Source organism: Anopheles nili, chromosome 2 (assembly GCF_943737925.1).
Source record: "Anopheles nili chromosome 2, idAnoNiliSN_F5_01, whole genome shotgun sequence".
In the NCBI taxonomy this organism is placed as follows: domain Eukaryota; kingdom Metazoa; phylum Arthropoda; class Insecta; order Diptera; family Culicidae; genus Anopheles; species Anopheles nili.
In genome coordinates, this window is record NC_071291.1 from 50277311 (window position 1) to 50302559 (window position 25249).

Sequence of the window (25249 nt, forward strand, 5' to 3'; positions counted from 1 at the left end):
TTTATTGCAGCTTGTATTACGCGATCGTTAAAGTGTTATTATTTTTCAATAACCAAATCACAATCAAGTTTGTATTTAGAGTTTGGCAACACGGATTGAACTGTCAAGCGACGTTGATGCGGCATCGAAACGGTTGCGGCGAAAAAGAAAACCAAGAAGAGTTAACGTGAAAAACGATGGAAGAAAGCCTTGCAATTACCCTGAATTGAGATGCTTTGGATAGAAAAGTTGTATAAATCCATTTGATTTTCCGTGAAATAGTGCTTATCTGATACAGCAAACTTTTACTGAGTCGTTGCGATATTTTACCCTCAATCACCGTGGCTTCCTTGTGGCCGATGAGCGTTGTTTGTTGTGTATGTATATGCGGTGAGGCCAAACCTCTACGGCAGCCATTTTCTCTTGCAAAAGCAAGCAACAGAGAAATCGACACAGCAGTGAACTAAGTGTACGTGCTGTCAGTGATTAGCAGAAAGATTACACAAACACTGCACATACTAGATAGTATATTGTGTTATAATTACGTTTAGCTAGAAATATAAATGGCAAGCCCTACTCCTCAAAACAGCCCAATGCCTCCACCTCAAGCACCAAGCCCGATGGGACCACCGTCCCAAAGTCCTGCGCCGTCCCCTTCGCCACACAGTCCGTACCAACAACCACCTCCGCCTTCCCATCCCGGTCAGAATCAAGGGCCAACCCATATGCAAACTCCTGGTCACCATGTTCCTCCACAACCGGGTCCTGCGCCAGGATCACATATGTCTATGCAAGTTCCTCCTACACCACACGGTGGTCAACCACCAAATCCCCATGGGCCGCCACCACCACAGCATCCTTCGCATTTGAATGGTCCACCACCACCTGGATCCGTTGGACCTCATCATATGCCTCCATCAGGCCCTCAGCATATGGCACAACATCCGCCGCATCCAGGAATGGGACATTCAGTTCCACCACATCCGGGAATGCCCGGTCATCAGGGACAAGGTCCACCCTTACCGCCTGGAATGGTACCGGGGGGATATCCTGGACATACGCTTCCGCCAAATACGGTATGTAAGATATGCTGTGACAACTTCATTGTTTCATTCATGTTTATTTTAGGAGTAAAATTAAACGCAATAAGATTATTGAACTATTGCAATCGCATGTGTTTAAAAACTTCAAAAGTGATGGCAAACATTTTGTGTGTATATTTGATCAATTCTCAACTATTACATTTGTTCCAGTTGTTTTAAATCATTGTCAACTTCACGTACAATCTGCAGTATCTGCATAGCCAATGACTTACTACTAGCAGCAACAATATCGGGCTTCATTATGTCATATTTCCCTCCAGTAATGTTGGTTACTGTGCCTCCTGCTTCTTGAATCAATAATGCGCCTGCTGCTATATCCCACGGTTTTAGATATTGTATGCTATAAGCGTCTATCTGTCCACTAGCGATATATGCCAAGGAAAGGGCAGCAGAACCGAACGCACGTAAACCCAAACATTCGGCAATGAATCGTTGACCTCGTTCGAATAGAGCTGCTCGTATTGGTAAATAACTGCCTATTGAAAATTCGTGGCCTACGAGGGCATCTTTTAGCTAAATTTGAAAACAAAGAACAAAACTATTATGCACAATGCAGGCATACTACAATTATAATCGTTGCTTCTGACCTGTTCCGTGGCACGTGTTTTGATGCGACGCCCATTCAAGAATGATCCTTGTCCCTTGATAGCGGTATAAAGCTCATTGTTAGAAGGATTAGATATGATACCAATTTGTAGTTCACCATTAACGGCTAAAGCGACAGAAATGCACGTGAACGGTATTCCTCGTACGAAGTTGACTGTACCATCTATTGGATCGATTATCCATGTAGGGTCAGAACTAAGTTTAACTTGTTCGCCACTTGCAAACGACGATTCTTCCGCACAAAACCTATGATGTGGGAAACGTTTTCGAAGTCCGGTAATCAGCACATCCTCCACGCGTTGATCGTACTCGGTCACTAGGTCCCAATGTTTGCCTTTCACCTCGACCCGCATGGAAGCGGTACGGTAGCCGTCCACTATTATTTCGCTGCATTGTTTCACCAATGCAACTGCTGCATCAAAGGCATCTTTTATCTCTCGTTCGTCGCCCATGTCGATTTGTAAAAACTAAACTTTACAGTCCGATGAAATCGGAAAAAAATGTTTGAAATATTTTGCTGATATTGCTTTACCTCCTGCTTTAGCGCCTGTTCAACTGATTATGAGCGCTTTAATTAACGACTGCGCCCGAGGCATGATGACATTTGCTTTTCTACGTTAGTTCAGCGTAGTATGTGTGTTGTTTGTTTGTATAGATGTGTACTTGCTTGTTGATGATAACGTAAACAAATATGGCGGATGTTGTGAGATGTAGAGGCTTTATTTGTCTTGTTCGTTTCTAACTGTTTATTGTAGGCGTACTTGAAATTTGAATTGAGGCTTGTATGTTTAATCCTAGCCTGAACTGTAGATCGGAGACTTAGTTTGCTACAGTCAATGAGCAGAACAGTTGAGTTGATTATCAGAAGAATAAAAATATCTTAAAAGATAGAATTGCAACACAAAAAATACCCTTTGTATTTTGTTCATTCTAATAAGATTTACTACTCTGTTTGAAGTTTGTTCAATTGTATGAATATGTTGAATAGTTGTTATGTAATATCGAATTGTATGTGCAATGTAACTCTTGTTCATGTCAATTTACTTTTTTGTAGGGACCTCTGCCACCTGTACCTATGCAAGGAGCAGGAGGGCCTCCACCAGGGCAAACTTTGGCTCCAGGTACGTCCAATCCTGGAATGATGCCGGGCGCACCACCCCCACCACCTGGGCAGGAAAATTTGAATGCACTTCAACGGGCAATTGATTCAATGGAGGAAAAAGGTTTGCAAGAGGACCCTCGTTATTCGCAGTTGTTAGCATTGCGCGCTAATTCAAAACAGCAGAATCTTAATGCACCCCAACTGCATCAGCTTCGCGGACAAATAATGGCCTACAGATTGCTGGTGCGTCACCAGCCGATTAGTAAACAATTGGCATCCCAAATTTTAGCACAGCGTTCTGATGGCACTCCACCACAATGTCCAACGCCACCAGCCAGTCCATATCCGAATGTCTCTGGTGGACCATCGCCACAATCGGGATTGCCCCAGCCACCACAACAGCAGCCTCATTCTCAACATCAGCAGCAAGGCGCCCAACAGCAGCAATCGCAAATGCCTTCCCAAGGTCCTAACCAATCCGGAGGGTTAGCTGTTGTAATGCCGCCAGCTCCACCGGGAAAGCAAACATCCTTAGGACCACCGGATGCGCTAGGTACTAGTAAGCCACCTGGTGGCTCTGGTGGAATGCCACCGAATCAAAGTCCCTTGCCCGGCATGGCAATGGGTGGCCCTCCACAAATTCCACACGGCCAACATCATCAACAACAACAAATACAATCCCAGACGCATTCTGCGCAACCACATGCGCATCCACAGCAGCAGCAACAGCAAATTCTTCCTTCTATTGGCCAACCTGCGCGCCCTAGCTCGCAAGGGCCAGCAGGCGGACCAGGACCCAGAGCCGCTGCTCAAGCACCAACAATGCAACCGATACCGAAGCAAAATCGTGTAACTACCGTTGCCAAACCGGCTGGATTGGATCCGTTAACAATTCTGCAGGAGCGTGAGAATAGACTGGCCGCACGTATAGCTCTTCGTTTAGAAGAACTGACCAATCTGCCCGCCTCAATGTCCGAGGATTTGCGTATAAAAGCTTTGATTGAATTAAGGGCTTTGCGAGTTCTAAACTTCCAGCGCCAGCTGCGTAGCGAAATCGTGCAATGCACACGCCGTGACACAACTCTTGAAACGGCGGTAAATGTAAAAGCTTATAAGCGCACCAAGCGCCAGGGACTACGAGAAGCTCGCGCCACTGAAAAGCTTGAAAAACAGCAGAAACTTGAAGCGGAACGTAAACGTCGTCAGAAACATCAGGAATTTTTGGCATCGGTGTTACAACATGGCAAAGATTTCAAAGATTATCATCGGAATAACATCGCTAAATTAGGCCGCCTAAATAAGGCTGTCATGAATTACCATGCAAATGCTGAAAGAGAACAAAAGAAAGAGCAAGAGCGTATAGAGAAGGAACGTATGCGTCGGTTGATGGCAGAAGATGAAGAAGGATATCGTAAGCTCATCGATCAAAAGAAAGACAAACGTTTAGCTTTCCTGCTCTCCCAGACGGATGAATATATCAGCAATCTCACTGAAATGGTTAAGCAGCATAAGGTGGACCAGAAGAAGAAACAAGATGACGAGATACAGCGTAAGAAGCAGTTAAAGCGGCACATTCTCGAAAGTGGGGATATCGAACATTTAGATGAACACTGTGAAGCGTCGGATTGCCGTGTAACAGTAATGGAAACGGCATCCGGTAAAATAATCTCTGGCGATGACGCACCATTCCTGCGTGATCTGCACGGCTGGTTGCAACTTCACCCGGGCTGGGAGTATGTTATTTCGGACGGCGATGCCGATGACGATGAAGAGGAATCATCAGGTGGTAAGAAAAAGACACCCGAAGAAGAATTAAGTGATGATGCCAAAACGAAGGAAGTCATTCAAAAAGCGAAAGTTGAGGATGATGAGTACAAGACCGAGGAGCAAACGTACTACAGCATTGCACATACCGTTCACGAGAAAGTTACAGAGCAAGCATCAATTTTGGTGAACGGTAAACTAAAGGAATATCAAATAAAAGGCCTTGAATGGCTGGTATCTCTATTCAACAATAATCTGAATGGCATTCTTGCCGACGAAATGGGCCTTGGTAAGACCATACAAACGATCGCACTCGTGACGTACTTGATGGAAAAAAAGAAAAACAATGGACCATATTTGGTAATTGTACCGCTTTCTACGCTCTCGAATTGGGTACTGGAATTCGAAAAATGGGCCCCAGCGGTTGGAGTGGTCGCCTACAAGGGTTCACCGGCTGGCCGTCGGGCTGTTCAAAATCAGATGAAAGCTACCAAATTCAATGTACTACTGACAACCTACGAGTACGTTATCAAAGATAAGGCGGTACTAGCTAAGATCTCGTGGAAGTACATGATTATTGATGAAGGTCATCGAATGAAGAATCATCATTGTAAACTGACACAGGTGCTCAACACGCATTATAATGCCCCGCATAGGTTGTTGCTTACGGGCACACCATTGCAAAATAAGCTTCCCGAGCTATGGGCGCTGCTTAACTTCTTGCTACCATCAATTTTCAAGTCATGCTCGACCTTCGAACAATGGTTCAATGCACCTTTCGCAACGACGGGCGAAAAAGTGGAGCTAAACGAAGAAGAAACAATCCTTATCATTCGTCGTCTGCACAAAGTTTTGCGACCGTTCTTGTTACGTCGTCTAAAGAAAGAGGTCGAATCGCAACTACCAGACAAGGTGGAATATATCATCAAGTGTGACATGTCCGGCCTGCAGCGTGTGTTGTATAAGCATATGCAGAGCAAGGGAGTCTTGCTTACTGACGGCTCAGAGAAAGGCAACAAGGGTAAAGGAGGTGCAAAGGCTCTGATGAACACGATTGTACAATTGCGAAAACTTTGTAATCATCCATTCATGTTCCAACACATCGAAGAAAAATATTGTGATCACATCGGTGTACAAGGAACAGTAACTGGCCCGGATCTGTATCGAGCATCTGGCAAATTTGAACTTCTCGATCGTATTCTTCCAAAAATGAAGGCTACCGGACATAGAGTGTTACTTTTCTGTCAGATGACTCAGTGCATGACGATCATAGAAGACTATCTTTCCTGGCGCGGGTTTGGATACCTGCGATTGGATGGTACCACAAAATCCGAGGAGCGTGGGGATTTATTGAAAAAATTCAACTCGAAAAATTCTGATTATTTTCTTTTCCTCCTCTCAACTCGTGCTGGTGGGCTCGGACTGAATCTACAAACGGCAGACACAGTGGTGATATTCGATTCCGATTGGAATCCCCATCAGGATCTGCAGGCTCAGGATCGGGCTCACCGTATCGGACAACGAAATGAGGTACGAGTACTTCGGCTCATGACGGTCAACTCAGTAGAGGAACGTATTTTGGCCGCAGCGCGTTACAAGCTAAACATGGACGAGAAGGTCATACAGGCTGGCATGTTCGACCAAAAATCGACGGGCAGCGAACGGCAGCAGTTCCTGCAGAGCATACTTCACCAGGACGAGATGGACGAAGAGGAAGAAAACGAGGTGCCAGATGACGAGATGATCAATCTCATGATTTCACGTACGGACGATGAGTTGGAACTATTCAAAAAAATGGATGCCGAAAGAAAAGCAGAGGAAGTGAAACCACGGCTCCTGGATGAAGCCGAACTACCTGATTGGTTGGTGAAAGATGATGAAGAAGTTGATCGGTGGGATTACGAGGAAGAAACATCGATTTTAGGGCGTGGATCTCGTCAACGAAAGGAAGTTGACTACACCGATAGCCTCACGGAAAAGGAATGGTTAAAAGCTATAGACGACGGTGCCGATTTTGATGAAGAGCTCGAAGAAGAAGAGCGTGAAAAAAAACGAAAGGGTCGCAAACGGAAGGGTCGCGGAAGAGACGATTCAGATGATGAAAGTATAGTTTCGACGATGACAAAGCGCAAAAAGGGAATTACTGATCCCAAAATAAGGAAGCAGATGAAGAAAGTATTGAAGGCAGTAATTAAGTACACCGACGCCGACGGTCGTGTCTTAAGTAAACCATTTCTCAAGTTGCCCTCGAGGCGCGATTTGCCAGATTATTATGAAGTGATCAAGAAACCGATAGACATAAAGAAAATTTTGGCCCGCATAGAAGAGGCAAAGTACGTAGATTTTGCCGACTTGGAAAATGATTTCTTCCTGCTATGTCAAAATGCCCAAACATACAACGAAGAAGCGTCACTTATCTACGAAGACAGTCTCGAACTTCAATCGGTGTTCAGCAATGCTAAAGCAAAGATATTAGATAACCATGAAGAAGAGGAATCTAACGAAGAAGGTAAGTAAAGATCAATACCTTGCTTCAATCAATGATCAATGCTTGCTTTTCACTGACTAATCAATCCAATCATAATTGTGTTTCACTTGCAGAAGAAGAAGAATCGGACGAAGAAGGTGGCAGTGTAAAGATGAAACTGAAGATATCTAAAGGAACGACTTCATCCACCTCAACAGCAAAGAAGGCCACTCCAGTTCGAAGAAAACGTGCACAAAAAAAATATACTATCTCTGATGATGATGATGATATTGATTAAACGCGCAGAAAGCAACATACGTTTTTTTTGAATAGCAGATAAATTTACTATCGATGTACAGCAACGGAATTCTTACTACAGACAGCGTATTCTTCCGCCATGGAGGAAATAGTAACGTTTAGTACAGGACATTAAAAATGTAACAGATACACATCCTTGGTAGAATATTCATCCGCAAAGGAACACTAGCATTTAACAATATATTGTTTTGCGTGCTAAACGGACCTCACACTGCTGCACGACAAACAACGTAGCTCGTTCAACCCTTGACAGAGAGCTTCGTTCTTTGCTTCGAATTGACAATTCCGTATACTTCGTATTTTGTTTAACCAAGTGCGTGTATTTGTGTTTCTATACTTCTGTTGGGATGCTTAAACGTCTAGTGAGTAAAAGCACTCATCGACAATGCTGCCGCATTATTATTACTATTGTAGACCCACATTTGCTGATCGGCATTAGATTCAATTAAGTGTAATATAATAATACATCGTAGAAATAAACTAATTCGTTGTTTTAATTTAAATACATAAATCCGATATAAAATACATGTATTGATTGAATAAAAAAGGAGCAACGATATCGTAATAAAAGCAGAAAAGATTTTGCGTAATCTTAGGTATATAAAGCTGCAAGCTGTTATCAATGAACAAAATTATATCAATCTTCAATTAAACGGCGATTTAAGAAAGAAAAATGTTATTTTCTTAAAATAAAATAATCTTGAAGAACGAAAAAAACGGGAAATGTCCCACAAAGCTAGCAAGTGTTCTCGTTTTCGACAACCGTAGGTCTCGACATTCGACTGTGGTGATTATTAGCTGAATTATGCAGTTAGTAACAAGGAGCTGACAGGTGGCACAAAGCTGAATGTATCGCTTTTATTTGATGCCATCGGACATCGGTATCAATTAAACCAGCAAACGTATATGTTGTTGCTCGCACTACTAAAAGATACTATAAATGCATGGATTTGTTAACGGAGTTCATAATTATACATCACTATGGACGGGACTTCTTTCTTGGCCCGCTCATAGTTGAGCACGTCGTGCTGACATGGCCAGGTTGCCAATCAGTTTCCAGGAAACTCGGTCCAGGACTGCTCTCCTCCACCCCCGGCTGCACCCAATCTCCGACAGGTCCTGCTCCACTTGGTCCAGCCACCGAACTCGCTGCGCTCCTCTGCGCCTCGTGCCGAACGGGTCGCTGACGAGCACCTTCTTGGTGGGGCATGAGTCCGGCATCCTCATGACATGCCCCAACCACCGAATTCTGCCGGCCTTCGCCACCGCCAGGATGTCCGGCTCGCCATACAGCTCAGCTAGTTCTTGGTTCATTCTCCTTCTCCACACGCCCTGCTCACAAATACCGCCAAAGATAGTCCGTAGCACCCGCCGCTCGAAAATGGCGAGAGCGTTGGCGTCCTCCGCCCGTATCGTCCAAGACTCATGGCCATAGAGGACTACCGGGCGTATCAGTGTGCGATATATCGTGCATTTCGTGTGTTGCTGGAGTCTTCTGGATCGCAAGAGTTTATGGAGCCCATAGTAGGCACGATTTCCCTGAACAATGCGTCTTCGAATTTCGCTGTTCACATTATTGTCCGAAGTGACGATCGTACCAAGGTAGCAGAACTCCTCTACCACCTCAAGATCGTCACCATCAACTGTTACTCTGCTTCCAAGTCGGGCTCTATCCCGATCAGAGCCACCGGCAAGCAGGTACTTGGTCTTCGACGCATTGATCCTCAAACCAATCCTAGCGGCCTCGCGTTTCAGCCGAGTATACGCCTCGCATACTGCCACAGATGTCCTTCCTATGATGTCAATGTCATCCGCGAAGCCCAGGAATTGGAGAGATCGGGAGAAAATCGTGCCCCGTATGTCGAAGCCCGCGCTTCTCATGACACCTTCCAGAGCGATGTTAAACAGTAAACAGGAGAGTCCGTCCCCTTGCCTCAGACCCCGGTGTGAGTCGAACGGCTCCGAAAGCATGTTCGACACTCGCACCTTGCACTGTACCCCATCCAAGGTGGCCCTTAACAGCCGTACCAGCTTCCCAGGGAATCCGTACTGCTGCATGGTGTTCCATAGCTCCATTCGATCTATGGTGTCATAGGCCGCCTTGAAATCAATAAATAGGTGGTGCGTAGGGATCTGGTGCTCTCGGCATTTCTGGAGGATCTGCCGTAGAGTAAAGATTTGGTCGGTGGTGGATTTGCCTCCAACAAATCCTGCCTGGTAGCTTCCAACGAAATCTGTAGCAAGGGGCGCAAGTCTGCAGAAAAGTATTCGGGACAGGATCTTATAGGCAGCATTCAGGACTTTGATGGCTCGGAAGTTAGCACAGTCCAATCTGTCGCCCTTTTTGTAGACTGGGTGTATGACACCCAGTTTCCACTCATCCGGTAGTTCTTCCTGGTCCCAAATTCTTCTGATCAGCCAGTGGATGTTAACGGCAAGCATCTCCGGTCCCAACTTGAACAGCTCGGCCACCAGCCCATCGCTGCCAGCTGACTTGTTACATTTCAACTGTTTGATGGCGCTGACGACTTCGTCCAAGGATGGCGGGGGCACTTCGTCATAGTTGTGTTCGTTATCGTAGGGCTGCTCAATTCTGCATCTTGCGCTTCGTCTGGTATCCACTGCTTCTGCTCCGTTAAGGTGTCCGTCATAGAAGCACTTCCACCTGTCAATCACCTCCCGCTCGTCCGACAGTATGTCTCCTTCCACGTTACGGCACATCGCGATCGTAGGAGAAAAACCGCTTCTTGCCGTCTTCAACATCCTGTAGAACTTGCGGGTTTCCCCCGACTGAGAGAGCTGATGCATCAGTTGCTCGTCCGATTCTTCAAAGCTGCGCTTCTTGTCCTGGAAGAGTCGGGTCTGCTGCCTTCTCAGTCGTCTATAGTTTTCCACGTTCTGCCGGGTCTCGCGCTGGAGCATTCTGGTGCGCGCTGCGTTCTTCTCGGATAGTGCTCGTCTGCACTCATCATCAAACCATTCCTTCATCTGGTTACGTGTTACGCGGCCAATTATTCGCTCGGCCGTGCTGCTGATGGCTTACTCCACTATTCGCCAGTGGTCGTTGAGTGACATCGCCTCGGTGGTGGTATCCTCCGGCAGCGCCTCCCCCAGCGCGATCGCGAAGTCTCTCGCCACATCAGCTTGCTTCAGCCGATCTGTATTGAGCCTTGGGGTGGGCTGGGATCGTAGCCTATTGGCTACGCTGAGTTTCTGGCGTAACTTAACCATAACCAGGAAATGGTCTGAGTCGACGTTTGCTCCTCTGTATGTCCGTACGTCGATAATGTCCGAGAAGTGCCTTCCATCAATGAGAACGTGGTCAATCTGGGAATATGTCTGCTGTGGTGATCTCCAGGTGTAGCTGAATCGAGGTGCGTGTTGGAAGAAGGTGCTGCGGATAGTCATGTGCTTGGAGGAGGCGAAGTTTATAAGGCGAAGCCCATTGTCGTTCGTCAGCTGGTGGGCGCTGAAACATCCTATTGTGGGTTTAAATGCTTCCTCCCGTCCGACCTGAGCGTTGAAGTCACCGATGACAATCTTGACGTCGTGTTGTGGGCAGCGGTCGTACTCCCTCTCCAGCTGCGTATAAAAGTTGTCCTTATCATCATCGGTGCTTCCAAGATGTGGACTGTGCACGTTAATAATGCTCAGGTTGAAGAACCTCCCACGGATCCTTAATCTGCACATCCTTTCGTTGATCGGCCACCATCCGATCACTCGCTTCCGCATCTCACGTGCACGTTAATAATGCTCAGGTTGAAGAACCTCCTACGGATCCTTAATCTGCACATCCTTTCGTTGATCGGCCACCATCCGATCACTCGCTTCCGCATGTCACCTATGACCAGGAACGCCGTACCTAGCTCATGCTTTTCTCCACCACTTTGGTAGATCGTGCAATCGCTTCGATAGGGGCGCTCTGTAACTCCTTTCCAACGCACCTCCTGAAGTGCTACTACTCCGAAGCCGCGGGTCCTAACCTCGTCCGCAAGAATGCGGGTACTTCCGGGTGCTGTGAGGGATCTGCAGTTCCATGTTCCAAGTTTCCAATCATTAATCCTTTTTCGTAGCGTAGGTCGTTTGCCGTAGTTCCGAATCGAATTACCTTTTTGGTTTCTGTACGTTGCTTTTGTATTGGTGCTGGCTTGCAAGGCCTCTCCCCCAAACCCCCTGTCTCGTCGGAGGACCTACGCTTCACAGCTGTTTGAAGTCCCGTGTGAAGCCAGGACAAAAGAGAGAACCAGCCGCCCCTGACATGGAGAACAGACGCTGGTATCTCTCCCTCCCCCCAATTCAGCCATATCACCCATCCTCCCAAGGGGTTGGGTTTCCCCGTATACCCAAGCTCAGATATTCGGAGAGACATGTTACCGCTCTGTACGTCGTGGACGTATTGGGTAGGTGTAGGGAATGGAGAGCCTATGTTATCTTTCTAGAAGCTTCGGATCCATTCCCGTATCAGTGTAGTATTGCTACTACCCTGCCAACAGAGCACTATGGACGGGAGTAATCGACAAAAAACTCACAATAGATTAATAGAAAAAAACTTATAGACACCCAACTGATTGCGCACGATGCATAATACGGTTTATTAACTAACACGCAATAGTTTAAGAATTGGAAGTGAAACGCAGTATAAATGCGTTCTCTCGTACGACCGCATAGAACTCGATAAAAACTAAAGTATTTTGGGGATTCGCTGTCGCCGAGGGTGATAAACCTAGGTGTGATTTCGGTTGTCATTCCTTACTTCCGCTCGCCTTCGTTCCAGCCCCTTTGTGGAAACCACTAGGCAAGACCTGCTTGACCATCAGTAAATAAGCTCAAAGATGTAGAAAATAAATCACTTTCAATCAAGATCTCATACGATAAGGTATTCTTCATTTGTTGAAACGCCTTCCTCACTTACGGCACGCGGTTGTTTTTCACGGTGGGTTTCTGCTTATATCCGAACTGGCTAACATCAGATCTTCCCCATTCTGCGGCATAGGTTCCCCGAATTATTTAATATTATATTATTAATTAGCTGAAACAACTAGCGGGAAGGTTGGAGATCAACGTTGCGAGACCTTGCTTGGGCAGATTCCTGTACAATTTATTTTGCTGCTGCCAGCGATACTCTCTTGCTATGAGGCCGTTCCTTTGCGGGGCCTGCTCGAGAGTCCGCCCCGCAACAAGCACCCTATCGCGTATTTCAACGTCAATACTATTGACGGTATTAGCATTTGATCTAAAGTAGGTTTAACTGTCCTTCTTCTAATGAAATAATTAGTATGCCGATAAATGCTAATGCGAACGGAATTCTTATAGAATCAATGTCAGTACTCTGCAAGATACTCTGATCTTTTGGGAGAACAACAAACAAGGGGAAAGCTCAAGAATCCAGGAAAATGGTTTACGAACAGATAAAAGGTCACCGAAATAACTTCAAACCTAGGATGACCTGCAGTTGAACTAATGATGGAAATCTGGTAGGCACAGCTAGAGGCTCCACTAGCAGACGATATCATGTTACTGCCTCCTAGCATTGTAGAAGCCCGATAAATCATCCATTAGCTGAAGAATATTACGACACCTGGGATTTACAGAATCACGATGCAGCGTTGAAAGGATTTTGAAAGGATACTGTTGAAAGGATACATGTTCATGAGTAGTTCAGTCGTTAAAACAAATGGATAACGGAGGATTCGATATTCTCTCTCTGGAATACCCATAGGTGGTTGAAGATATTGAACATGCGCTTTTTACTGCACTGTGGGCACTCCCTTACAAATACCGGGATAAAAGTCTAGCACCATTATTAATCGAAGAATTTGATTGAATGTACAAATTGATATCATTGGAAACGATATATGATCAGTGTTGGGTAGATCTTGCATTTTTGCATACTAAAAATACTGCAAAAAGTTTTTTCTTGTATCTCCCACTAAACGTTTCTTTACATAGCAAAAATTCAGCTTTTTATTATCACTTTTCATTAAGGAATAGTTTCAAAACAGTTTAACTAATGTTGTAGTAAGAAAACAAATTGCGTTATATATCAATTGAGAAATATTCGATACACATAGTCTAAAAATAACATCAGCGATGATACGAAAAGGAATTTAGGTAAAATTTTTTATGTCATTGCAATTCTATGCGTGTCTAGTAGTATTATAATCTGGGTCACATAAAACTTATTCTTCAATTACTTATCATTCTTCAAATTTCGTTATAACTTACTATTGCATTTGATCCATTTGAAAAACTATCACTTTTTTGAGATAGTATTTATCTCTGATCCAGCTGTATTGGCTGGAATTGTCACCATTGCTAGTTTTATATTACAAATTTAAATGACACTAATATCATAAGGATATTTTGTTTGTTTCTTTGCGTTCTTATGTTATGGCCCGAAGAATACAGTCACAGTGTATCACTCGAAGAGTACAGACATCTGACACGACTAACCCCTTAGCGACAACAGTCCTACTAGACTACTTTGGCGAGTCCTACTAGAAAACATAAAAAAGGGGTTTAAGAGGAGAGAGAATTCCCCTTAGCGAATTTTTCGCAGAAGAATAAATCTTCATGGCAGTTGAAGGAACTACTCCCGAAAGGCCATTAAGGACAGCTAACCCCTTTTTAGTCCAAAAGGCTAATGAGGTCGCTATAAATGAACAACCGAAAAAAGTAACCTTACTAAAAGACGGAAAATTGCTAGTACTGGTACGCAACAAAAAACAAGCTGAAAGATTGACGAAAATTGATTTAAAGACCACCAATGGGATTGATACTAAAGTATATAAGCACGAGACGCTAAACACATCGAAAGGTGTGATCCGGTGTGATGCTATTCCGTTCACCACCAAAGAAGAGATAATCACAGGTCTTGCCGATCAAAAGGTCAAAGATGTGGATATTATGAAAAGGAAGGACAAGGATGGAAATTGGGTAAATACCCGCACAGCCATCCTTACATTTGACACCACTAACACCCCTCACAGCGTAAACTTCGGCTACTACTACGATCTAAAAGTTGAATTGTATGTTCCGAAACCCATGAGATGCATGAACCACCTCAGATTGGGACACACACAAAAAAAATCTGTAAGAGCTATAAAAATGTGCAAATTGTTCAAGCCCCTACCATGATAATTGCCAATCGGAACCAAAATGTCTAGAATGTGGGGAAGGTCACAGTACTCTAGATAGAAACTGTCCCGTCTACCTAGATAAGGTGGAAATCAAAAAAATCCAAACTACGAACAGAATTATAATAAGAGAAGCGAGGGAAATAAGAAGAGCCCAGGCTCCTACAGTACCAAGAAGTTACATAAACAAATCATACGCAGAGACAGTGAACACTATAACTATTCTACCACTACCAGAAAACCCAAAACACACTACATCAGATACCCCCAGTGTACAACGTCAAGAACAATCAAGATCAGATCAAATAAACACGACACAAAGAATTCAAAAAATGACTCCTCCTAAGGAAAACACTAAGCCAACAGAAAACGGACAGACCAGTCTACTAACAAACCCTACGGATAAGCTCATATTATCCGAAACAGAAATTCCACAATTTACAAACGAAGAAATGATTCCGTTCGACGATCTCCCAGTATCGCCTACGGCCAACAATTTATCAAACTCTCTCACAACACCCACTCCACCATAACCACACATACCAAAACCAATACCGAATGAAACATAGAATTCAGCTTTAAACATGCAAGCATCCCTAATTTTTCGATCATCATGTTTAACTTAGTTCAAAATAACATACAAGGGATAAAAAACAATATAGATGAGCTAAAAAAAGAAGCCGCAGAGGAACATTTGGATGCCATTTGTTTACAAGAAACTTGGACAAAACCAAACAGCAATACACTGCCCAAGCTTAAAGGTTATAACCTAATACTCCAACACAGAGAAGATGGCTACAGGCGTAGCTGTATCATAATAAAAAACAAATACAGGTATGAAGATATAAATATAATCAAGAGTAACAAATTCATACAAGCTACCGGAGTTAAACTGACTAACCCAAGAATTACAATAATGTCGGTGTATGTAAAACCGACCACCCAAAAAAAAAAAGATTTGAAAAAGCTATGAAAAAAATAGTAAAAATAGCGAATCGAAATAAAAACACAATTATAACCGGAGATTTCAATGCTCATCACGAAGCATGGGGAAACCCATATTCAGACACCAGAAGGAAAGTATTAATGAACCTCATCAATAATTCTAACTTCACCATACTACGTAATAAAGAAGTCACATATATTAATTCAGACCAAAGTAAAAAAAAATACGGCGATAGATCTAACCATCATCCCTAGCCACAAAACATTGGACATTGGTAGAGAGGTTATCGACCAACACATTGGAGGCAGTGGGCACCGTATAATTAAAATCATGTTGAATTCCCCAACAAGCCCGGATATAAGTGTGACCTGTAATAAGGCTGGCATTGAAAAAGATATCTCCAATCTAGAATGTGAAAAAAGCATTGACTCCATCTCAAAAAGATCCAAGAAATAGTACATAATAACAAATATACCACGGCCCATGTTCCCAAGAGTTGGTGGACAACAGAGCTTCAGCAGGCATGGGAAAACAAGAATCAAGCGAGAAAAATTATTAAAAACTACCAAACGTTAGAAAACCTCATCAATTTTAAAAGGGACCTAGCAAAATTCAGATATTTAAAGAAGCAAGAGAAAAGAAAGAATTTTGAATTTTGGCTAGAATCAATAGATTCAAGTGCATCCACTGCTCAGCTCTGGTACATTATTAGAAAGTGTCACGGGAAAATTAATATCTCTCCAAAAAATATCATAATAAACAACAACAGTCAAAAGGCCAAGGAGTTTTTAGAAGTCAACTTCCCAAAGACACATCGTCGAGACCAACGATATAGTAATAACTATATAACAGAAAAAGAAATACTAAACTATGAAAAATGGCATAATATTCTTTCCAAAAAGAAAAACACTACCCTTGCACGTAGGGCAACTGCCGGGATAAAAGTCAAAAAAAAATTTAGATTTTTGAAAAAGTGTTATTATTTTCTTAAAACAGAGGGTTAAACTTAGTTATCACCAACATATTATGGGACTAAGTCCTTTATTCTCGGAGTAACAGCCTGTCAAAGTCAAAATTGTGAGAAAAAATTTAAAAATTTTCAATTTGTTTATGCTGTCTTTAATATTTTTTTTCTCCTAAACTAAAAATACTAAATTAAAATTATTTACCATTTTGAAAAGCTTATTTTATTGTTATTGCTAAAAAATTAAATGTTTTTAATTTTTTTGAGAGTTACATCATCAAAAAATTGTGAAAGTATGAAAAACCCCATGTAAAATCATGTTTTTTTATATAAAAGACGATTTTTTTTATAAAGCTTCAAAAGTCTTCAAGCTAAAACATTATACAGGTTGTAGTACAATAGCTTATCTTTCATTTCAATACAAAATCTGCTGCCACTATGTGCCACACCACAAAATAATCAATTTTTTCTGAGCCACGATACAGGGTTCAACGACCAAAACCACCCGTTTTTGAGGTTATGGTGTGACATAAGAAATGAAACTTCTGACGGTAATTTAAGCAAAATTACTTTGAATATGGTCCTTTTTGACAAAGTTTATTGAAAAACAACACTAGTAAGACAACACAAGAGTGTGTTTTGATAGATCAAGTAGGGATTTTATGTACCATGAAGGTTTTCCATCGCCGATTTTCACCAATTTTTCCATCAAATTTTGTTAAAGCACCAACTTTTTGAATTTTAATGTAATCGTGTTTGGAATAGAGGTAAAAGAAAGAATTTTGCAATCAGATCAGAAAATTGAGGCAGATTTACTTACCTTAATTTAAATGAAAGTTCAATTGAATGAAACCAGCATATGTAAAATATGTAAATGTAAAATAGTTATTTTAACATTTTGACTGCTGGCTTATGTGATGAGTTGTGAGCTTGTATAACAAATACTCTTTCTATGATAAACTGTTGCTTTTTTGTAGCAAAGCCCAACGATCATGAGAAATGTTTTTATTATATGGGCCCTTATTTGAGTTTGTTTTCACGTGATAAGCATTTGAAAGCAAAGAAACAAAATATACATCTTTGTAATATCAGTGTCATTTTTGTATGTAATATACCATTAGCAATAGTTATAGCCCCGGTCAACAAGCTGATTCGGAGATAGATACCTTGTTAAACATGTTATATTTTCAAATGAATCAAATACAATAGTAAGTTGTAAAGATATTTAGTCATTTCTAGGAAATTTCAGTATAAGTTTTGAAACATATTATAATACTAGCTGATAAACCCGATTTCATTCGGATCGACGTAGTTTAAGAAATCATAAAGGAGCATTTTTACGTATGCTTGTTTAATTCAATTTTGATGTGTATATTTTTTTTCATTTAGTTGTATTCATTTTAAATACGTTATTTCTAGCTTCGTCTTTGAATATTTTCTATGTCATTTAATTCACCTTTCGCTGTTGCTCTTGACACATCTTATCCAATTGGCTATACCTATATATATATAAATATCCTGCACTCCTTTTTAAACAAATCTTACCTTTTAACCATCTTAGCTATCAAGGAAAAAAATGTGTATCAAATCCTTTCTGCTCTTATTGTTACACAACTACCATTTCTCTTCATAATCTTTGTTTCGTATGATCAAGCAGTTCTTACCAAAAATTTTCTCCCTTATCTATTGCATCTTTTACGTCATGAAATTAAGAAAACCTATTTTTTATGCCGAGAGTTTTTAACTTTCTCTTTCGAAAATCAATTTTTATCCACTATCATTTTTCTTGGATCCGTCATATAAATTTATTTACATAGCAATGAGGAAAAGTAGCATGTTGTTCCATCCTGAGCATGTATGAGCTTATTCTTATTTCGTCATTAAGCAGCCTGGAAACAATTTTCCATTTTCCTTTATATCTCATCTATATCGCTGTTCCCTTTCCAAACGCCATTCCGAGTTCGTAATCATTACGCTCTGAAATCCCTATTGAAATGTATTACACCAACCACATTTCCAACGCAACTCAACACAATTTAAAATTGAATCTTACTGAATAAGGGCATAGCGTTATTAATATCTATACATGGAAAAAAAATTTTGAACTTTTAAATTTTAACATGCATGGGAAGAGAATGAGTTGAGCTTCTAAGCGCAGTTTCGTGTCTAAATAAATGGTAGAAGAGAGAAAAGATGCAGGAAACTGAACTATTCGATGACGTCTTTGCATTTTTGTGATTTTTTGTTATTCTGTAAACGGCAATTCCTTTCCCGTCCATAATGTAAATTTCACTCGTTTAAAAGAATAAACAAAAAGCATTTGTATTGCTGGGCGATTTTTGAACATTCCAATAAATTAAGGTTGCATCCCCCATTTCCGCATTGGAGAATATGATACTTTGCTACTTCTTGACTGTGTTACGGCGTACATGTAAAGTTGTAGTAAGATTAGACGATATTTGTTCGGCCATTTTTTTTCAATATTCCAAATAGGTGTTGTATGCCCTCGCACAAATTTGTTTAAAATCGCACTTTTTTTAATTTTTCCTCATGTCATTTAAATCAGACATGATTGGTTTGCTTGACTATATTTTCCAATACTCTAATAGGAAAAGCTTGTATGGGAGCTTTTATTTTCAAAATTGTGTGTAAGAAGAATCATCCTCATCTAATCGAAGAATCATCCTCATCGAATATCGTATATTTTTTTTGGTAATACAGACAGAAGGTTCTTTGGTCACCCCCATGTGTTTTGCACATGCTCACATGAATCTTTGCCACACTATGAATAATAAAAAGCATTTCTGCCATGTTTCAATCGAATTGGTGGCCATATGTTTTTTTCAATAATTTTTCGGTGTTTGATAAATGGGGAGTGACAACTATTTAGTCCTCGCTTGTAGAACTAAAATTTTGAAACTCATTGTGTTAGGTGATAAAATTTGAGTTGATTTCTACGACGTTTGTACTCCGAACAGAATATGTTATGACGTACAGATATACCAAACCGGGAAACTTATACTTCACCACATATTGTATAGAGAGTTTTAAGAAACGCATTCGCAATATTTAGATAAACGAATATTATTGACTTTTCGATGGGTGGCTGTATGGAAGCCCTCCTTTAATGGACCGGTGTTGCCGAAATATTTGATTCTTCTGCAAAATATAGAAAAGCATGTGTGCTAAATTTCGGCCAGATCTGTTTTATATTTTTAGGTGAATAGTATAGATTTTTTATGGATGTGAGCTTCCCTTTCTTCCCCACCGGAGTAGCTGACGTTTCAGATTCTTCTAAAGAAATGAAAAAGATTCATACATCACAAATTTCAGTCTAATCGATGGTTCTTTGCACTTTTTTATTTCAGTCTAATCGATATTTCTTTGTACTTGTACCCTGCTGCATGAGGGGTTGTAAGGGAGCTTTACCTCGGGAGCGTTTTCCAGGTCGCTCGGTCCATGGCTGCACCTCTCCATCCCCGGTTGCATCCGATATCCCGCAGGTTCTGCTCCACTTGGTCCATCCACCGAGCACGCTGAGCTCCTCGCCGCCTTGTGCCGGACGGGTCGCTGGTGAGCACCTTTTTGGTGGGGCATGAGTCCGGGATCCTCATGACATGCCCCAACCACCGAATTCTGCCGGCCTTCGCCACCGTCAGGATGTCCGGCTCGCCATACAGCTCAGCTAGCTCGTGGTTCATTCTTCTCATCCACACGCCCTGCTCACACACACCGCCAAAGATAGACCGGAGCACGCGCCGCTCGAAGACTGCGAGTGCGTTGACGTCCTCCGTGAGCAGAGTCCAGGATTCATGCCCATAGAGAACGATCGGTCTAATCAGCGTGCGGTAAATGGCACACTTCGTGCGTGAGAGAAGCCACCTGGACCTCATTAGTTTGTGGAGCCCATGGTAGGCATGATTCCCCTGGACAATGCGCCTCCGGATTTCGCAACTTACGTTGTTGTCCGGAGTTACGACAGTGCCGAGGTAGCAAAACTCCTCTACTACCTCAAGTTCGTCACCGTCCACTGAGACACTGCTCCCCAGTCTGGTTCTATCACTGTTAGAGCCACCGACGAGCAGGTACTTCGTTTTCGTCGCATTGATCATTAGTCCAATTCTTGCGGCCTCGCGTTTTGTCGGGTGTACGCCTCGCACACCGTCCTAGTGTTTATTATTTATTTTTATTTTTATAGTGTTTATGTTTGTTATTTTCAGTTTATGTGTTTGATTTTTTTTCAAATGACGCTTTTTTTGTCTTACTACTATACTATTTCAATTATTTTGTGACTATGGATTCATCAAAAATGATAATATTTACCCGATCAGTTTGTTTAAATATAACGAAACGTTTAGCAATTGCATACAGACAGGCGTTAGAATCCATGAAAAAGCTTTTTTAGGGATTGTTTTATAACAAAAAGAGCATGAATTACCTAAAACTGATCATATATCGATTTCAGTAATAGCAAATTATACGTTTCAATCAAATTTTTTGGCAAATAAAGGCGCTAGACTTTTATCCCGGTATTTGTATGGGAGTGCCCACTGTGGCCTCGGTGCTGACAACATATCCTATAAAACACTTAGCTTACTAAGCACTAGCAATACTTCGACTCTAATCAAGGAAATTAATGACATGTATAAAATTGGTAAAGTCCCTGCCAAATTGAAAAGGATCAAGATTGTAGCCATACAGAAAATAGGCAAAGATCCGTATAAAACCGAAAATTATAGACCCATTGCTCTCGTCCCGACCATTATCAAAATTACAAATTCGGCAATTCTTAGCAACATTAACATCCAGCTCCATAAATTCAACAGCTTACCAGAAACTAGCTTTGGGTTCCGCAAAAATCGATCTACTCATACGATGATAGAGCTGATCACTAACATGGTATCAGCGAAGAGGCGGGACGGACTCCGCACTTTATATACGGACGGACTCCGCATTTTTATAGATATCAAAAAAGCATAGAATAGTGTAAATACCGTACTACTACTAGAGAGCATGCCCCAATGCATGATATCCCAGAATGATATCAGATGGATTGGCAGCTTCCTAACCAACAGATCCTTGGAGCTATGTTCAGGCAAGGAAGTGATAAAAAGAAGGATATCTAACGGCCTGCCTCAAGGTGATGTATTATCACCTACCTTATTTAACATATATACTGCTTGCTGCCACAATGTAAATAATAATAACACTAGAATACTACAGTATGCAGACGATTTCACTATCATAGAAACAGATAAATCAACATGGGAGGTAGAGCTAAAACTCCGAAATACTGCTACCTGGCTCGAAAACACGTTAAACACCTTAAACTTGAAAATCAATATAGAGAAATCGAAGGTAATGAGCCTCCCCAATGAAAAGGATAATCTAAACATTTCTTTAGGCAATAAACTTGTGGAACAAGTCCGAAGCCATTGTTTCTTAGGAGTAACCATTGACAGCAAATTGAAATTAAACATACACGCCAAAAATCTATAAATCTATAAAATCTGTAAATGATGTCCAATTTTTCTGGTATTTGGCAAACATATTTCTTTTTACATTGGGCCCCCATGAGATAAAAAGGGGGGCATTCGTACAACCTCCCCCCGTCTAACAAATCTATAATAACTACTAAACAATACAAAAAAACCACCGGTTTGACTAAAGTTCGGGATGCATGTATCTTTTTCAATTTTATAAAAGAATCAAAATCATTAGATACTCCGGTGGGGAACAAATGGGGGCTCCCATACAACCCCCTATCAAAGAAGGCAATATTATTCACTTAAAAATACAAAACACAGATCTGGTCGAAATTTAGCACAAATGCATCTATTTATATTTTGCAAAAGAATCAAAAGTTTCGGCAGCCCCGATCAAGAAAAAAGGAAGGGCTTCTATACAACCACAAAAAAGGGGGCAAAAACACAACACAAAAACACAACCACAAAAAAGGGGGGCAAAACACAAATGAAGACCGAAATATACGCAAATCGACAAACATGTTCCTTTTAACTTTTCGAGCAGAAACTAAAGCTTCAGTTACCCCGAAGAAAAAACGGGCATCTTCTATACCATTCGCTGCCCTTATTATGAAATAATATGTAGGTCTGTTATTGGCTATACAAAATTCAAACGATGACCAATTCGTCTGAACATGTTTTTATAAATCTGTTTGTAAAAAGCCTAACCCTCCTGCCCCCTCAGAGGATAAAAGAGTAGGGGGTCTTCCATACATTCCTTTTCACAGTAATTGAAAATCGTTGAAAATACAAATGACATTGATTTAACCTAAATGTTGCGTATGAATTTCTTAAAATTCTCTATACAATATGTGATGAAGTTTAAGTTTCCCGGTTTGGAATATCTTTTCATCATTAAATATCACTGTGAAGTACATATGTCGTCGAAATCAACTAAAATTTTATCACTTAATACAAAGACTTTCAAAATTCCAGTTCTACAAGCGCATAATCCTCTCCCTCTACCAAACAAAGAAAAGTTATTGAAAAATACATATGGCTTTCAATTCGATTGAAACACGGTACAAATGCTTCTTCCTATTCATAGTGCGACGAAAATTCATTTACGCCAGTGCGAAACAAAGGGAGGTTTCCAAAGAACCTCCTGTCGGTATCACAAAGAAAATAATTCAGTCATAGCAATAAAGCTTGGTCTGGATGATTTTAGGTGAGGATGATTCTTTTTACACAAAATTTAAAAAAAGAGCTCCCATACGAGCTCTTCCTATTAGAGTATTAGAAAATATGGTCAAGCATAGCAATCATGTCCTATTTAAATGAAATGTGGCAAATTTCTTAAAATGTCCATATTTACTGGAAAATTAGAATGGTGACGTTGTAGCTCTCCCAGGTGGAAGCAAATTGGTGGGGGGCATACAATACCTATTCCGAAAATTGGAATAAAAAATGCCCAAAATAACAAATATCGTCTAATTTAACAACAACTTTTCTATGCAATACAGTCTATGCAACAAGTAGCAAAATATCATATTCTCCAATGCAGAAACAGCGGTATGCAACCCTTATTTATTGAAATGTTTAAAAATCGCTCATCGAAACAAATGTTTTTTGTTTATTCTTTCTAACGAGTAACTTTTACATTATGGACGGGAAAGGAATTTCCATTTCCGGAATAAAAGAAATTCACAAAAATGAAAAGACGTCAATAAACAATTCAGTTTCCTGCAACTTTACTCTCTTCTACCGTTTATTTAGACACTAAACTGCAATAAGAAACTCAACGCTTCTTCACTCCACGCATGTCAAAATTTAAAAGTGTAAAATATTTTTCAACATATTGTTGTACATAACGCTATGCCCTTATTCAATAAGATTCAATTTTAAATTGTGTTGAGATACGTTTGAAATGTGGTTGGTGTAATAAATTTAAATATGGATTTCAGAGCGTAATGATCACGAACTCGGAATGGCTTTTTGAAAGGGAACAGGAATACAGATGAAATATAAAGGAAATGGAAAATTGTTTCCAGGCAGCATCAATGACGAAATAAGAATAAGAGTTAGAAAAGTAGAAAGAATTTGATCGTCATACATGCTCGAAATGGAACCATTTTCCTCATTGTTATGCAAACCTGAGCAACCTTTTCCTCATTGTTATGCAAATAAATTGATATGACGCATCCAAGAAAAATGGTAGTGATAAAAAAAGGATTTTCGAAAGAGTTAAAGCAGAAAACATTAGGCAAAAAAATAGGTTTTACTAAATTCATGACGTGAAAGATGCGAAAGATTAGGGAGACAATTTTCGGTAAAAATGGGTTGATCATACGAAGCGAAGATAATGAAGAGAAATGGTAGCTGTGAAACAAAAAGAGAAGAAAGGATTTGATATAATATCCTTTTCTTGATAGCTAAGATGGTTAAAACGGTAGATTTGTTTAAAAAGGAGTGCAGGACAGTTTGAAAAAGCAAGGTATAGCCAATTGGATAAGATGTGTCAAGATCAACAGAGAAAGATGAATCAAATGAAATAGAAAACCTTGAAAGACGAAGCTAGGAATCACGTAAAAACAATGGATACAACTAAATGAGAAAAAAGGATATACACACCAAAAATTGAAGTACACCAGTATACGTAAAAATGACCCTTTATGTTTCCTAAAACTACGTCGACCCGAATGAAATCGGGTTTATCAGCTAGTTTTAAATAAAACCAAACAAAGTAACACAGTAACAAAGTAACATTTGAAAAACCTCTTTGATATGTTTTGCCTTTTGTAATGTTACCCAAAAGTTTCGTCCCGTCCACTTTAACTTCAAATTCATTTTTCAACTTTTCTAAAATCTTTCGCCTACGAGACATCTACGAAGGCTTTAAATTTTTTATTATTTTCCATTTTTTTAAGTCAGCTAAGTACGAGATTAGTAACAGACTTTAAAATTATGTATCCATCAACACAAAAGCTAAACACCCTTTTGTCAAATAAACTAAACTATTCATATCGTTAGGCGTTGTACCACAAATGCAACAATTTTTCAAAGAAAGTGTATTTGTTATATAAGACAACACCTCATAACATAAGAATACAGTCAAAATGTATAAACTTTATTTTACATAAATATGCTTAGTTTCATTTAAATAAAATTTTAGTTAAATTAGGCTTATCTGCCTCAATTTCCTGCACTGATTGCAATATTTTTTCTTTTGTATCTATTGCAGACACGATCACAATTGGTTTTCAAAATATGTTGTTCTGAAACAAAAAATCAACAAAAGATAGGGGGAAATCGGTGATGGGAAATCTTTGTGTTACATAAAAATCCTATTAAATCCTTTAAAATACACTTTCGGATCAACAAAACGGAAATTACTATGTC

The 25249-nt window shown here is 40.7% G+C and overlaps 2 protein-coding genes across 3 annotated transcripts; one reads left to right on the plus strand and one right to left on the minus strand.

The window, feature by feature from the left end:
- Positions 1 to 542: 542 nt before the first annotated feature.
- On the plus strand, positions 543 to 7990 carry LOC128720984 (ATP-dependent helicase brm). 2 transcript variants are annotated; one of them, XM_053814684.1, is made up of 4 exons: positions 543 to 1055; positions 2743 to 3438; positions 3514 to 7063; positions 7156 to 7990. In XM_053814684.1, the coding sequence occupies exons 1-4, from the start codon at positions 543 to 545 to the stop codon at positions 7317 to 7319; spliced, it is 4923 nt and encodes a 1640-aa protein (XP_053670659.1). In that variant the 3' UTR covers positions 7320 to 7990. The 2 variants fall into 2 exon arrangements, with proteins under 2 accessions (XP_053670659.1, XP_053670658.1); XM_053814683.1 differs by having other exon boundaries at positions 2743 to 7063.
- Positions 1137 to 2251, minus strand: LOC128720994 (inositol monophosphatase 2-like). Its single transcript, XM_053814694.1, has 2 exons — positions 1670 to 2251; positions 1137 to 1595 (listed from the first exon to the last, which is right to left on the minus strand). The coding sequence occupies exons 1-2, from the start codon at positions 2138 to 2140 to the stop codon at positions 1218 to 1220; spliced, it is 849 nt and encodes a 282-aa protein (XP_053670669.1). The 5' UTR covers positions 2141 to 2251; the 3' UTR covers positions 1137 to 1217.
- Positions 7991 to 25249: the final 17259 nt, after the last annotated feature.